General features: G+C 42.8%; 1 protein-coding gene across 1 annotated transcript; it reads right to left on the reverse strand.

Moving 5' to 3' along the window:
• Positions 1 to 877: 877 nt before the first annotated feature.
• SST (somatostatin) lies at positions 878 to 2334 on the reverse strand. The gene is made up of 2 exons (XM_059685984.1): positions 2073 to 2334; positions 878 to 1252 (listed from the first exon to the last, which is right to left on the reverse strand). Exons 1-2 carry the CDS (start codon positions 2208 to 2210, stop codon positions 1040 to 1042), a joined length of 351 nt encoding a protein of 116 aa, XP_059541967.1. The 5' UTR covers positions 2211 to 2334; the 3' UTR covers positions 878 to 1039.
• Between the last annotated feature and the right edge of the window lie 13859 nt (positions 2335 to 16193).

Genomic DNA, 16193 nt, shown 5'->3' on the forward strand with positions numbered 1-16193 from the left:
CATTCTCAGTGGGATATCTATTTAAGGTCCCTGTGAGTTAAATTATCTATCTTTTTATCTCTACCTTTTACAGTACCCTTAAGTATATTACAATGCTAATAATAATAGCTAGCATGTGCTGAATGTTATTATTGTTTGCATTTTTATTTGGCTCTCATTTTGATAAAATCAAAAGAAGACTTGGAATCTCTCCTTCAGTTACTCTGGGATTATTATAATGTGTTCCAGTAACTTCGACAGTGTAGCATTCCCTGGGGTGACAAGCACATATTTTTATTGCAACCCATGGTATTCTAATGCTGGAATTTTACAATAAAAGTGATATGGATCTTACTTTTAGACAGAGGCAATCATTTAACCATGTTCATTTAGGATTGTTTCTGACAAAGAGGATTGTGATATGTCTCTAAATATCCTAAGACTGGACACAAATTTTAAAGCCTGAGAATGTTATTTTAGCTATTTAAGCCAGCTTCTTTCCTCTAAATGATCTTTTCTTCCGATTTTGTATATATTATATTTTTTACATTTCAGCCTGGTAAATAGTTGGACATTTCAGCCTGCCTACCCATAAATACTAATATTCTTTTTCACATATAATTGTATTTAATATGTAATTGATGCTTGTGACAGCCCCTTCCCATAACTATTATTGGATGTAAATGATCATTCATAGAGTTTTCTGAAATTATGTAAATTTGAAGTCACCCAAACTCTGAGGGTTACCATTTAAAACATAACCTTTATTACCACAGGGAATTTTAAATAGTGTGTCTTTGAGAGTTGGACTGCATAGTTCCAATAACTCAACTGAAATACTAATGGAAGTTAATCATGTATTGTTGAACAGAAAGATTTACTCAATAAGAAAACAAATTCTTGCTTTTCATAATTTCATCATAATTTTATTTTGTATTTATTTACACTCATCAATTTCTACTGTGAGGGTCTTTATGAGTATTGGGGGAACTAAGGAAGAGAGATGGGGTTTGAGGGAGAGGAATCAGAGGTCATATACGGCCAGCAATTATTAATAGAGCTAACAGGATGTGAAAGTCTTCCAGAAGAAATTCTTGCAGCCAGCTTTGCGTTCTCGGGGTGCCATGGCCGGGTTCGAGTTAGTGGATCTCTGCAGCTCCAGCCTCATTTCATCCTGGTCAGCAACCTGGGACAAATCTTCAGGTTCCAGGGCATCATTCTCTGTCTGGTTGGGTTCAGACAGCAGCTCTGCCAAGAAGTACTTGGCTAGTTCCTGTACAGGGTGGAAGGGAGAGAGATAGAGAGAATGAGCAGGAGGCGGATGGAAAAGAAGAAATGAAAAAGCCTAGTTTGGGGGGCAGACTCAGCTCCACCCAAAACCTAATTTTCACAGTTGTGCCTCTCTGTCACTTAAAATCATTAAGGATATAAAAATAAGGGTAGTTACTATAATCACCAATTACACAAAGAGGCTTGAAAAATCAAATGTTTCTGCAAGTTTTCTGTCTCTGTAGGTTTCAAACACGCATAGAGAGAAATAACAGATCTTTACAGCAGTTTTGCAAAGATAAACATGTGCCAACAGTTTGTTAAACTCAATTTTCACATCATGAACTGCAAACATCACGTTCACTAAGTCACTGTGGGGAATGAGACCTTTCAGAATCTTAAACATATTGTGTTCCATCTGTAGAATGCCCATTAGCCCTCAATCCACTGCATGGGAGGGAGGTATTGCTTAGGATGGTAGCAGCGACAGAAGTGCGCTCTTTCAGCACCTGGGTCAGCGCCTCCCGTGGTCAGCACGCAGGCTAGATGCCATCATACCTTCCAGCTCAATTACCCAGGTCTCAGAATTTTCTTGAATGCAAAGAACTCACCTGTGACAGACGGCGCTGATTAAGGGAAAAAGAGGTAAGGGAGATTCTGGACTTTGAAAGTTATCCTAAGAGCTTTGGGAGCTGAGGGACCCAGAAAAGCACCAAAACTCTTCAGGAGCACCTCTTAAATCCACCCGAGGGGCCTGGGGCGAGCCTAAGAGACGGGTAGGGTTTCTGGAGAGGGGAAAGAAAACGTCGAGGGAGTCTCCTTACCTGCTTCCCTGCGGCAGCAGCCAGGGATTTCTGCAGAAACTGACGGAGTCGGGGATCCGAGGGCGCGCCGGTGACACCGCTCAAAGCCAGGACGATGGAGAGCGCGGCCAGCGCGCACTGGAGGCGGCAGGACAGCATCTCCGCTGCGCCTGGGAAGCCAAGCTAAAGCGCGGTTGGTCAAACTCTAGGAGCGGATCCGCAGGCTGCAGCGAAGGCTCCGAACCTTGCGGCTCCTAAAGCGGCTTGTGTGCTCTCCACCGGCTCCCCGCTTTTTAAACTCTCTCTCTGACGTCAGACTAGGAGGCGCCCCCAGATCTCACTAGCGCTTTTACGCACAATTAGCCTCGTGAAATCAATCACAGAAGTGAGAGGAGGCTACACAATCCAAAGTCTCTTACTTTAAAAAAAAATCTTGCACACCCACGGGCCCACAGGATTTCACACATGTCACACCATCTACACAGTCTTCTATATTCTACGCACATACACATTCCATAATTTCACTCACACACGTACGTGTGCACTCAATTACACACAGAAGCTCAAACACAGCCGAAAAGACAAGTGCACTACCACCCAGGCTGCATACACATAAATGTACCCAGACCACTCTTCTGTCCTTATACTCAAACATGTTAGGACGGCTAAACAAATGCAGAAGTGTATGAGGGTGCCAAGTGGAGATTCAGAATTATTCCTCTAAGAATTAATTTAAGAATAGAATTTGGATGTTAGAAAGATTGGATCATCTCTTTCTCCATTATCTCCGTAAAAAGTTTTGTAGATTACACTTTAATGGGCTATAAAAGAACTGCACCTTCCCTCTAATGGAAAAATTACCTTTGGCTCACCCTCCATCCCTCTTTCTCCGTAGCTGAGAAACTTCTAGTCTAACCTGTCTTCTTATTGTGACAAAAAGAAAAAGAAAAACACAAAAAATGAGATTAACTTCATTTTGGTGCCTTGAAGATGGAAAACAATCTCAGAAACCATCTATTAAACCTTGGTGTTTGGGTCACTGAACCTAGAAGTGGGCAGTGAAGTGCTCTGGAGTCTGGATCACATACTGCACAGTCGGCCAGACCTCCACATTCCAAGGCCAGGGTTCTTTTCACTCAGCTCTGAGTTTTCTAACCGATTCCTGGCCAGTAGGAGCAGTTTTAGGTCAGGGAGCACCCCCAGTCTGGACCTGCCAAAGTTCAGGGATGCCCTGCACATCTGTGACCATTACATTGTGTCTACTAGTATGTGTGGGGAAAGGATCAGCTGAGCTTAGTTAGACCTAGCAGTCCCCTGCTCCCTACATGCATCAAAGGGAAGTTTAAGACATGCTGTTTCATATAACTTATTGATCCTCCCAATAAAGTCTAGTACCCACCCGGCACCACATAGTTATTACAATATTATTGACTACATTCCCTATGCTGTACTTTACATCCCTGTGACTGTTTTATGACTACCAATTTGTACTTCTTAAACCTTTCATCTTTTTTTTAAGCCACTAATGCTGTACACCTGAAACTAATATAAAATAATATGGAATATCAACTACAATTGAAAAACAAAATTAAGAAAGAAAGGTTATTTTAGAATTCTGACTGTGGTTAAATGTTTGCTGTTCAGATCTGTGTTCTGACAGTTTTTATTTTTATTTTTTTCAAAATCATTCCTTATCAAGGAAGGGCTAGATAGTGTCCTGGCATGAACTAGGGATCCCTGCAGGCTGACATTTCATGACTTTCAAGCTCATAAAAAACTAAAACATGTGTGTTTCCAGAAACAAAAATAAAGCAAAGAACTTGGCCAATGCTTTCACCAGCCATGCATCATGTATGCATTCTCAATACTTAGATCAAAACCATAATATTGATATGCAGGAGAGGTGGGGGGCGGGGGGTGTCCTCAATGGCTTGAATAATTGTCACCATTTCCTTCTGTGTCTGTAAGCCAAAGCAATGGGAGAATGCACAGGATGGCGTGCTAGAGCATCCAGGGCTTGGCAAGTCTAGGCAGGGCTAAGCACCAGTGGGGCACTAAAAGTCACTCACATGTGTTGGAATAGTCTGGGAGAGCAATGACTCTGTGGCTGATGATCCCAACCTAGGGAATACATGTTATTTTCTCTTTATATTCTGGAACTTCCTTGGCTCCAACTGGAGACTCAGAGTCTAGTTATATCAACCCAACTATCCCAAGGCACCCCCAAATGATCTCATACCTGCTCCACCCAGAACTTGGCCTTAGGCAGCCCCACTGACTAGAGAGGGAAAGTTTTCCTAAAATAGCAGCCAGCCAAGGAGCAAAGAATAGCCCTACTCTCTTGCTCAGTGCTCTGGGATCTCTTCAACCTCCCTCCCTGGACTCCTGCTCCTCTCCTTCCAGATCCTTCTCCTCCTCTACCCATTCTCCTCTTTCCTCTTTCTCCCTTTCCCTAGCCTTTCTCTGGATTTCTCTTTCAGAATCTTCCTTATTCAATCCTCCTTTTGTTGTCTCTCCCCATTTTCTGTCCTCAATCCTCTTTGTTGTTCTCCCCTCTCCCCATAATTTTCTGACTTCAGTGTGGTTTCATCTGGCTCTTCCTGCCTTCTTTGCATCACTCATTTTCTTCCTACCCTGTTTAGTCAATACTTGCCTCAGTCCCTGAATCTAGGCTCTTCCCCTTTCACCTCTCTCCTTCTCAGCTGCTTACCACAAGAATTACTCATGATCTCCAGCTATTTAAGTCCTTACTTGAAAACAGTGAGGTCTGTGTTTCTTGCCTCCTGCCCCTGCTGAAGTGCTTGCTAACTAAGGCTGTGAATGACAAGACTTCTGCATTTGGTTTTTGTTTTATAATCCTGGCATTGTTAAGAGTCTAAGGACCACTTAAGAGAGAAGTAGCAGGACAAAAGGTGGCATGAATTCTTCCTTAAACCCCCCATGGCCAAGTTTTGCATAAAAGTTGAATTGGCACAAAGGTACTTCATCCCCAACCTGATCCCTCTGCAGACACCCCGCAAGATCTCCCTCGCAAGGCCCAATGGTTGGGAGGGGGAGTTGATTTTTGACTCTACTTAGGACCCTACTTCCTAGACCTTAGTCACCAGGATTCACCTTCTCCCATTCTTATGCAGCCCCTTTCCCTAGTGCACATCAGGGCTTGTTAAACCCCTCCCCTCACAGAAGAGGAAATTGAAGTCCTGAGAGCCTAAGTGCCTTGCACAAAGCACACAGGCAGGAAGTAAAAAAGATCAGAGGGAGGATGCTCTTCCAGATTAACACCTTTCACGCTCCCCTGACTCAGAGATGCCTGAGACACCTGGCTGAGCAGCCTGCATCCAGGATACAAGTATCTCTAGAAGGCATCCAGGCCTCTCTATGGTGCAGCTCTTCTGGCCAGAATAGGATTGGCCACCTCCTGTGAAATGTACATGTGGGTGACTACCTCCCTATATGAGTAGAAACTTGTTTTAATGAGAGACAGTAAAATCTTCTGAGCAGAGTCAGATGTTCAATATTAAGCAATGAAGGGAAGTAGAAAGTGTCTGTACTGGGAGTTAAAAGACCTGGATTCTAGTTCTGACTCTGCCACAATCCAACTGTGGGACTCCCTCTCTGGGCCTTAGTTTCCAGTCTGCAAAATCAAAGGTTTGATAGGTAACCTTTGTGGTTTCTTCCAGCCCCGATAATCAGAGTTTAAATTTGAGAAAATAAAGGGGCAAACTAGAGTGTATTGTAATGTTAAATGCTGTTTCTTTCTTAAAATGAGGACTCTATGTTAGAAAAGCTCCTGGTTGGGAAAGTATGAAGTGCCTTTATACTAAATCAAATAGCTGGGCCATAGGTGTTTAAGGCACTTCATACCTTCCCAACCAGGGCCTGTTTCCATGGAAGAGGAGGTGTCTTGTGATTGTTATTGGGCACCTATTCTCCAGACTAGTTCAGACAAGAGAAGAATGGTGTTTGAGGCTGGAGTGGTAGGAAGGAAGTGAAGACTGGTTAGGTCTGAAGTTCATTTTGAAAGAGTAGACAGAACATTCTGATGGCTTCTTTGAATATTGACTTAAAAAATGAGAAAAATTGGTAACATTCTCTAAAATTGACTTTTTAGACTTCCTGGACTTTTTTTGCAAGTGGAAAACCTTTTTATTTCCCAGTCAGAAGAAAGTAAAAATTACAGGCTATGGAGAGAAGAACCATGGAATCGTGGAAAGAGCCCTGGACTGGATCTCTGAGCCCTAGACTCAAGTGCTCAGTTTTCTCCTGTTTAAAATAGGCCTGAACTCCTGCATTTGTTAAAATATGATTTAAGAACCATATCAAACAGTGTACGTAAAAGTTCTTGGTAACTCATGATAAAAAGAAAAAGGCCTGTTTTTGTTATTGCTGTTCAGGTGGAGGCAGCCAGCCCAAGCCAAGGGGTAAATGTTCAATGAGCCAGTCTTTGGGAGCTGGAATGTCCCTGTGATGCTCTGAGCTTGCTAGGAAGGCAGGCCTTCCTCATACTGGGGACATGTAAGGTGTGATTTGAAGGTCCAGGAAGAAGTGCAGCAGATGGAAGCTGAAATTTATCATCTAGAAAATAGTCTCTTCTCTTTTATATACTTTTTTCTTGGAGATACAGCACATTAAAACTTGGAAGCTATTAACACTTTAGTGTGAATTCATTTGTTGAATTGTCTTCCAGATTTATATCTGGCTAAAGAAAATCTAACATTTACTTAAGGTTTGACTTAAATAAGGTTGGGAGCAAGAGATCAATTTGGAGTAAGTGACCCACCTAATAGGGGGAAGACTTTTTGGTGAATGTTGTTGGGGATGAGGACAGGCTATGGTGAACATGTGGATTTCCTGCTGAAGGACAGGAGCCTGACAATACTATAGAGACCTTTCCTTCTACAGCAACTCTACTACTACGGAGCACAAAATGAAAACTTGTAAACCTCACCCAGTTGGTGTGGCTCAGTGGTTGAGCACCAACCAGTGAACCAGGAGGTCATTGTTCGATTCCAAGCACACATGACCGGGTTGTGGGCTTGATCCCCAGTAGGAGGTGTGCTCAGATATGTGTCTTTTGTGCCCCTAGCAGAGATCCTCACAGATTATAGTTCTGTGCCTTAAAGGTCTATATGTCTCATCTATGAGAGATTCACTGAGCAGAAAGCTTGTCTCAGCCATGTTTGTATCTTTCTCAGAGACCAAAAAACATGAAGCACAGAGAGGTTGCTGAAAAATAATGCTTGGGTTGGACACAAACTTCTCTCTTCTTATATGTGAGGTCTCTGGATTCTGTGAGTAGGACAAGCATCGTACGCTTCTGGTAACAGAGGACTGTATCATTTGCCCTCTAGCCCTAAGTAGCTGATACATTTAGGAACACATATCTATTGATCCTTTAGTCATCTCTGAGCTTCAGAAAGAAGAAAAGACCTTAAAAGTTGCTCAGTGTCATTGCTCCTAAGTGCTAACTGAAGTGGTCATATCAATATGCTAATATAATCACTGGAAGGACTGGGAGGACATAACCATCAACCACAGCATTAAGCACATGCCCATAGTGCACAACAGAAGTGAGTAACAATGTTAACTCACCTCTTTGTAGTGTTTCACATTTGTTGAAGTGTGTTGATATCAACTGGACAAGGGAATGAAGGCCCCAGGTTATGTAGTAGTGTGTAGCTGGGCTGATGTCAGAGCCCTTTCTGCCACTCTAATATTTCCTTTCTCACCAGACATAGGTTAGGAAACTTTTCCCCTAATTCTCTCTTAGTTTCCCTTTCTCTTTGTGGATCCATCAGTCTCCCATAAGCACCCCACTTGTTTATCTATGACTTCTGCTCAGGGCTCCTCAGTGAAATGAAATTGAGCTGTGCTTTGCCCCACTGTGCCATCCAGAGAACATCTCCCAGGTATGTTTATTTACTTTCCTCCGAAAAACAATAAGGATATTTCCTCATCAAGGGAGAGGACAATCTGTGCAAATGCTCTGAGGTAAAAGCATGCCTGGTACAATCAAACATCAACAACAAGGCAAGAGAACCAGACAGATTGGGTGAATCAGAGAGGGCTAAGAGATGGGGCCAATAAAGCAGCCAGGAGCCAGACATAGCCCCTCAAAGGCTGTGGTAAGAAAAACATTGAAATTTTTTGAGCAAGGAATTGACCTTATTTGTTAAATCTGAGGTGTGAAATCTGAGGTCTTCCATGAGCTTTCCTAGGGCAGCTGGCAGGAGAGAAGTTGTCTTGACCAGCTGGATCTAGCAAAATAGGGCCAGAACCAATGGACCTCTCCCCTGAACAGTGCAGACAAATGGCAAAGTTCCTCTTTAGGGGATCCTGAGACCTCCACTTTTGAAATGGAATGATAGAGACTATAATCACAGAAATGCCCTGTGAAGTGAAAGTATCCCTACAACTACTTCAATTCCCCTGCACTCAAACCTCTGAGGATTAATCTAGACTTCTGGGTCTTCACCCTGGCTCTACACATGGATTGCCTAGGAAACATTTTAAAAGTATAGGTGTCTGGGCCCCAGTGCAAAGATTCTGATGCATAAACTTGTATCTCCTCTTCTCTCCTCCTTGATCTTATCCTCATCATCTCTCTCACTTTTCCTTTCATTTTCTGGCTCATGTCTTCTTCTCTTATTTAACCCCCACTCTCCATTTTTTCCCACCCCACCCTTGACATGAGCACAACAGACTTAATTCTGTTCCATTGCCTCTCCTGATGTTACCCCCAAAATTGAGGGCAGAGATAGGACTGGGGCCAGCAGGGGACCCATCCACAGACCAGAGCCTTCAAAATCATCGAGTCCCACCCATCCAGTTACATATGGGAAAACTGAAGTCAAGAGAAGGGAAGGGATTCAAGGAACTTTACAGCACACGTGTGTCACAGAAAGAATAAACACAGAACTGAGAAAATCAGAGACCCTTCATACATTCTTTCCCTGGCACAAGTGCACTGTGACATTCCTTGAATTTCTTCTAGCCACGTGGTTGATATCATGTAACAAGATGGTCCTGTCCAGTCCTCTGTGTACCTCACCATTAGCTTGCAGCAAAACCCCACTCCCTGACGAAAGCTTTGGGGATTAATATTCAGGCCTTCTCGCTTCCTGTCTCCATCCATTTCTGGTTGTGCATTTTCTAATCCCATGAAACAAGCGGACCGGCTCCTCCTGGCGGTGACTGCCTGTGGCTGCATCAGCACACAGGACAGGTTGCTGTTGTTAAACTTAACTCTCTTGCCCTCTGCTGGCTAGATTGTAGAAGACAACTTCAGCTAAAATTTTAGGGCACGATTTTATTCATTTCTTCATTTATTCGGCCGACTCTTTAAAAACAGCTACTATGCAGAGAACACCGTGCTTGGTGCTGAAGTTGCAAAGAAGTGTGCAAAAAAATATTCTCTTCCTGCAAACATTCTAATATTGAACACTTCGGGCCAAATGCTGTGCTGGGAATTAGAAAATGAACAAAACTTCAAAGAGAAGTGATCTGGTAAATTACACAGAACTTTATCTGCGCCATAGGATCCAATAATTAGCGCTAGAAGGGGCCACAAACACCTTCTGACCAAATTATAGACTTCTCCAATTAGGTCTAGAACCCCCTGAACACAGGCCTCAGGGACTATCAAGGTGGGGGAAGAAGCAAGTTATAGGGATTCTGTTTCATTGAACAGGATTCTGCCACAAAGTTTCAGAAGAACAAAGGGATTGGAGGGAAAGCACAATTCAAAACCTGCAGTCTAAAACAAAAGGTCTCTTACCTGAGACCTGAATGCCCTCCAGCCCCATGAACCTTTCCTTTCATTCTCTGACTCATGTCTTCTTTGCTCACCTAACTCCAGCTCTCCTTTTTTCCCCATCCCACCTTTGACTTGAGTACAAAGGTCTTAACTCTGCTCCATTGCCTCTCCTGATATTACCCACAGAGTTGTGGGCAGAGACAGGACTGGGGCCAGCAGGGGACCCACTGATGTCACATTTGTCTCAGAGCCATCAACTTAATCACCCTTTTCACCCACATATCTATGGAACCTCAGCTTTGCAAGGTCTCTCCAAGAGGGAGGAGGCTCCCAAGGGGGTCTGACATGTGTCCAAAGCTTCTTCTTGTACCTGGTCACACCTTTGCCACAGAGCCATTATTCCTAATGCTGCGCCCAGAACCAAGGACACTTCCCTGGATCTCTGCTCTTTCCGGGATGCTCTAAAGCACCACACTAAGGCCTCATACACCGGTGGCTTTCAAACTTTTGACGACAATTTACATAAGAAATATACTTTATGTCACAATCCAACATACGCACACACACAAACCTTCCCACGTTTCTCAAAACATACATACTTTTGTTACTTGCATTAAACTGTGGTACATTCTGTTCTTTTTTTTAAATATATTTTTATTTATTTCAGAGAGGAAGAGAGAGGTAGATACATCAATGATGAGAGGGAATCATTGATTGTCTGCCTCCTGCACGTTGGACCAAGCCCACAACCCAGGCATGTGCCCTTGACCGAATTGAATCTGGGACCCTCCAGTCCTCAGGCCGATGCTCTATGCACTGAGCCAGACCGACTAGGGACATTCTATTCTTTTTCTTTCTTTCTTTCTTTGGAATGCTGGCCATGATCTGCTAAATGAACTGTGACCCTAATGAGTCATAAACCTCATTCTGAAATGCACTGCTCTGGGCCCTGGGCTTTATGCACTACCCTCTGCATGGACCCTTGGAGTTTCTAGGCTGCTGTGCAACCCTAGTGGGACACTAGGTACCAGGCCCTGCCATCCCAGGTGCTGGGCTCACTTTTCCTCTTCTTTCTTTTTCTCTGCCTCCCAGCCTTTTAGAGAATCTCACTGCTGTTTTAACACCAGGGTTTACATGATTAAGCCACAAGGCTCCTGGCTATTAAAACAACAGTGTTTACCAACTGCAATAATTTGAATGGTGGCCCCCAAAGAGGTTTTAACCCCAGGCACCTGTGAAGAAATGCGACTTTATTTGGGGGTAGCATGGAGAGGTCTTTGCAAATATAATTAAGTTAGGATGTCAAGATGAGATCATCCTGGATTATCTGTGTGGGCCCTAAATCCAAAGATAAGTGTACTTACGAAAGATAGAAGACAGAGGAGGCCGTGTAAAGAGGCAGGCAGAGATTGGAGTGATGCCACCACAAGCCAAGGAACAGCAGGATCCACCAAAAATGGGAAGTAGAAGAAGGGTGGGGGGGAGAATAGAGCTTTTGGAGGAACTGTGGCCCCTGACCCTTTAATTTCAGAGTTTTGAACACCAGAACTGCAAGCAGATAATTTTCTGTTATTTGAAGCCACCAGTTTGTGGTAATTTATTACAGCATCTGTCAAAAACAAGTAGACTAGCTAACTTTTCCTAAGCTCTAAGGCAGTGGTTCTCAACCTTCCTAATGCCGCAACCCTTTAATACAGTTCCTCATGTTGTGGTGACCCCCAACCATACAATTATTTTCATTGCTACTTCATAACTGTAATTTTGCTACTGTTATGAATCGTGATGTAAATATCTGATATGCAGGATATATTTTCATTGTTACAAAATGAACATAATTAAAGCATAGTGATTAATCACAAAACAATATGTAATTATATATGTGTTTTCCAATGGTCTTAGGCGACCCCTGTGGAAGGGTCGCTTGACCCCCAAAAGGGGTCGCAACCCACAGGTTGAGAACCGCTGCTCTAAGGGGACCAGATGGAGCAGGATTCCAGTCACAGTCACCCTCTACATGTGGAGCCACTCCTCCCCCCCCAAACCTGCAGTGCCTTTGCAGAGTCAGTTTCATCTGCCAGATGTTTCTTCCAAACAGTAGATTCTCCTAAGGGGTTCTAGAATTTCTTCTTGCATTATTGCAAGACCCTACCCCATCTCCTTCCAACATACAGAGCTTGATCAACTAAATCCCAACCATGGGCACAGTAAAATTTTTTTCCCCAAAAAGTTCCTCAATTTTCATGTAATGCATACATCAGTTTTTGAAACTGGAAACCAGGCTTAGCATGGCACTAAAAGCCCAGAGGAGTGAAATGATTTGCCCAAAGCCACACAGTGAATTAGTAGCAGGTGGGTGTTTTTCTGACTGCTAACAACATAAATATAAACAGTTTCAGGGTTTTCTCCAGCATTATGAGAAATACAATCTCTAAATAGGTAAGGCCAAACCTCCATTCCTCAGGCATATTTTGTATCCACTCAGCTTTCAACCTGTATATAACACCATCTGCTTCATTTGCTGAAGGGGCATCACTGCTGTCTCCCTTTGATCCTAGCTCTGCACTTCTTACTCATAAAACCTTTCTGATTAATTGATGAACCAACACCATGCCTTGAGAGAGAAGAAAAAAAAAACTATTGGCTAAGCAACATTTACAGCAGGAGTCCCAGGGAAACAGATGTCAGCTTGGGTTCCTGACAGTGCAGCTGAAAAACTGTGTTCTTAGATCCAAGGAGACATGAAGTGAGCACTAGTCCCCCCACCACCTCCCCAGTCCTGAGCTTGTATACCCATCTAGAGTCATGACTTCCAGATCCAAATTCCCATTTTCTTCTTTAAAAGAGAAGAAACATTTCTGTTCAGATTTACTCTTCATCACTCTAGAAACTGATGGAAACCACATACGTCCTATTCTTCTAGAAGCCACAACACACAGGAGTAGACCCATACATCTAAATAATTCGGAAACCAAGCTGTCTGTAGATTGTTTTTCATTGTAGCAATTACCTGATTATCTAGCAACTAGAGGCCCAGTGCACGAAATTCATGCAGGGTGGGTCGCTCAGCCCAGCCTGCACCCTCTTGCAATCCGGGACCCCTCAGGAGATGGCTGACTGCTGGTTTAAACCGGCAGTTGAACATCCCTCTCACAATCCGGGACCATTGGCTCCTAACCACTGGCCTCCCTGCCTGCCTGATCACCCCTAACCATTTTGCCTGCCTGCCTCCTAACCCCTCTGCCTGCCTGCCTGATCACCCCTAACTGCTTGCCTGCCTGCCTGATAGCTCCTAACCACTCACCTGCCTGCCTTATCACCCCTAACCACTTTGCCTGCCTGCCTGATTGCCTCTAACTGCTCATCTGCCTGCCTGATCGCCCCTAACTGTCTCTGCCTCAGCCCCAGCCACCATGGCTTTGTCTGGAAGGATGTCCAGAATGACGCCTGGAAGGTCGTTTGGCTGTCCCATCTAATTAGCATATTATGCTTTTATTATTATAGATAGTTTGCTTGCATGCCTGGTCCCTTACAAAAGAGGTTTTCACAGAGACTGTGTACCCACCCTGATTAACCCAGAAGATTGCCCCAAACATATAAAATCTTCACAAAATGCTGGTCAAATATTGAATGAATATAGACCCTAATGCTAATCAATGTCTTTGACTACTGTATTTACACAAACGACTCCTAAACTTACCTTTTCTCTTATCATGTAGAACAACCTCTTTAAATCTATTCTATATCCTATGGCCTGGTTCAACTTTTAAATAAACATTTGATCACATAATTGTCTCCCTTTAAAACTCCAAATGCAGATCAGTGTCTTTTTAAAAATGTCCACACTCTTTACACAGATTTCTGAGGTTCTCAGGAATGCAGTTCCAACTTCTTCAATTTTATTTCCCACTGATACCTCACCTTTAGAAAAGGTGTGTGCTCACTGTTCCCTAAAAGGGCCATACAGTTCAGTCTCTATCAAACTACTCATCTTGTCCCATTTCTCTGCAGTTCACGCACACTCAAGTGCTCTCAAAGTCTACCCACTCCTCAGGGAACATTTCCAATTTTATATTTTCTGGAAAGAAGTTAATCCAGATATTTTAGGACCTGGAATGTATAGGATTTGGTGTGAGTCAGGGGTCTCTTTAACAAAAAATAATACAAAATTATGAATGCAAAATTCTCTCCTATCATCATGGAGATAGCTTAATAGGGATCCATAAAACAAAAATATTGAAACTCACTGAGCACAAAGACTCCAAGGTAAGTGTGCTGAAAAACAGCCATGCAGAAGGACTATAAAAATACATGTTAAATGCTTCTCAACCTCAAGACATTTACAACGCACCAGGAGATGTAAAGATATGCTAACAACTATCATACAAGAAAGTATGAATTTATTAAGTATAGATTCAAGAAAGAGGTTGTGGGAATGTGCTGAATAATATCCTTAATTCTGTCTCTAGATATTTGAGACAGCTTCTTAAAAGATGGCATTTGGGAGTCAAGGGGAGGGGGAGACTTAAAGGAAGAAAATAAATAAGCTTTGGGAAAAGAATGAGAACCTGAGAATTACAGGCTTGGAGATCATTGTGCTGGAGGACAGGGAACAGCAAAAACACCATGTGTTTGGGGAATAATCCATAGCACTCTGTGAGGGCAGCTCTAGTTGTACAGACTGATGAGCTGGGAGACTGTGGCTAGGTTCAGCTCCAAGTGACCAAAAATAGGGGTGCCTTTGAAAGCAGAAAAGTTTATTTCTCACTTGCATAAAATTACTTGTTGATTTGATTAGGTACCAAATCATTTCTATCTTGTTCTTCTGCCATGTATGATCTTGACTTCACGATCAAAGATAGCAGCATCCATGTTGAGGGAGCAAGGTAAAAAAAAAAAAAAAGAAGAAGAAGAAAGATGAAGAGAGTACAGGACACATGGTTACTATCTGTGGGAGACTGCATGGCTATAACAGTATCTCCCATTCCATATGTTCTTACAATGTGCCTTTGGCATACCTCTTTTTCCAAGGCAGGGCCTTTGCCTCCTACTTATGAAACTGGGCAGATTTAGTGACTGTTCTGATTAGAATATGGTATCATTGATACTATGTGATTGTCAAACTAAGTCATAAAAGAGGTTTTAATTTTTGCTTTCCTCACTGGGATACACATTCCTGAAGCCTTCAGTCACCAGGGCAGTCTAACTGCCCTAAGGTGGCCATGTTTTGAGGAAGCCCAACGGCCCACATGGAGAAGTGCCAGGACTATGTGGAAAAAGAGAGTTACCCAGCCAGCCCTAGATGCTTCAACCAGCCACTGTCTGATTGCAACTGCCTGAGAGACTCAGAATCAGAAGCACTCAGTTGAGTCCTTCCCATATTTCTGACTCACAGCAACGATGAGAGATCATAAAGTGGTTACTCTTGTATTATGCCATGAGGTTTTTTGTTAAACAGCAATAGATAACCTAAATACTATTTTTTTAGGAAGTTTTCCCCCAAAATTTCACATATAACTTCTGTGTAATGTATCTTTTGGCCAGAACTTAGTCCTATAGCCATACCTAACAGCAAAGGGGTATGAGCTAAAACCCTATCCCTATGGGAAAAGGGGAAAACAAATTTTAGGAGATAACTGGTCTGCCACCACTAGGATAGAAACTGCTTAAAGACTAGAGATATATGAATACAATGTACTATATTTTTTTTTAGAAAAAGACTTATTTAAAGATCACCTAATATGCATCTACATCTATATCAGTTATCTATAATAATAAAAAGCATAATATGCAAATTGATCAAATTGCCAAACAGCGGAATGACGATCCAGACAACCTTCTGGATGAAGCCAGGATTACAAGGGCAGCCCAGGCAGCCAGGGCTGTGAAGGCCTACTCTTGTACAAATTTCATGCATCGGGCCTCTAGTTTATTTATAATAATCTTGTTTTAGTAAAGATTCAAATTAATTTATGGGAGTTGATTTTTTTAAATGCAAGTTAGAAGTAGTAACTTTAGGTTTAAGGTGGTAAACTCAGCCCATGTACTTACTTCCCAAACCTTCCAAACTTTACAAATTCCACCATGGGCATTATCAAATGCAAAGCATCTATCTTGCAAAGAGATTTGTATGTACTAGAAACCATAGATGCCGCGTTCCCAAAGCACTAAGAAACATATGTATATGTAATGGCAGTCATGACAAGGCTGAATGTGGACCAACCTGTGGATCTCCATAGTCAAACAGAAAGTTGACCTCAGGACTAAGAGGAAAAGACCACTTTTCTGTCCAGACCAGAACACTAACATTCTGAAGCTTGGAGTGGAAGGTTATGGAGATGAGAGCAAGTGAAAGGACAGTCGATGGGAGCAAATCAATCCTACCTCGG

This window comes from Myotis daubentonii, chromosome 3 (assembly GCF_963259705.1).
Source record: "Myotis daubentonii chromosome 3, mMyoDau2.1, whole genome shotgun sequence".
NCBI lineage: Eukaryota > Metazoa > Chordata > Mammalia > Chiroptera > Vespertilionidae > Myotis > Myotis daubentonii.

Excerpts from the sequence above, each read along its gene's own strand:
- SST (XM_059685984.1), bottom strand. The coding sequence starts at position 2,210 with ATGCTGTCCTGCCGCCTCCAGTGCGCGCTGGCCGCGCTCTCCATCGTC. Across the intron at positions 1,253-2,072 it reads CTGCTGCCGCAGGGAAGCAG|GAACTAGCCAAGTACTTCTT; the intron begins GTAAGGAGACTC and ends CACCCTGTACAG.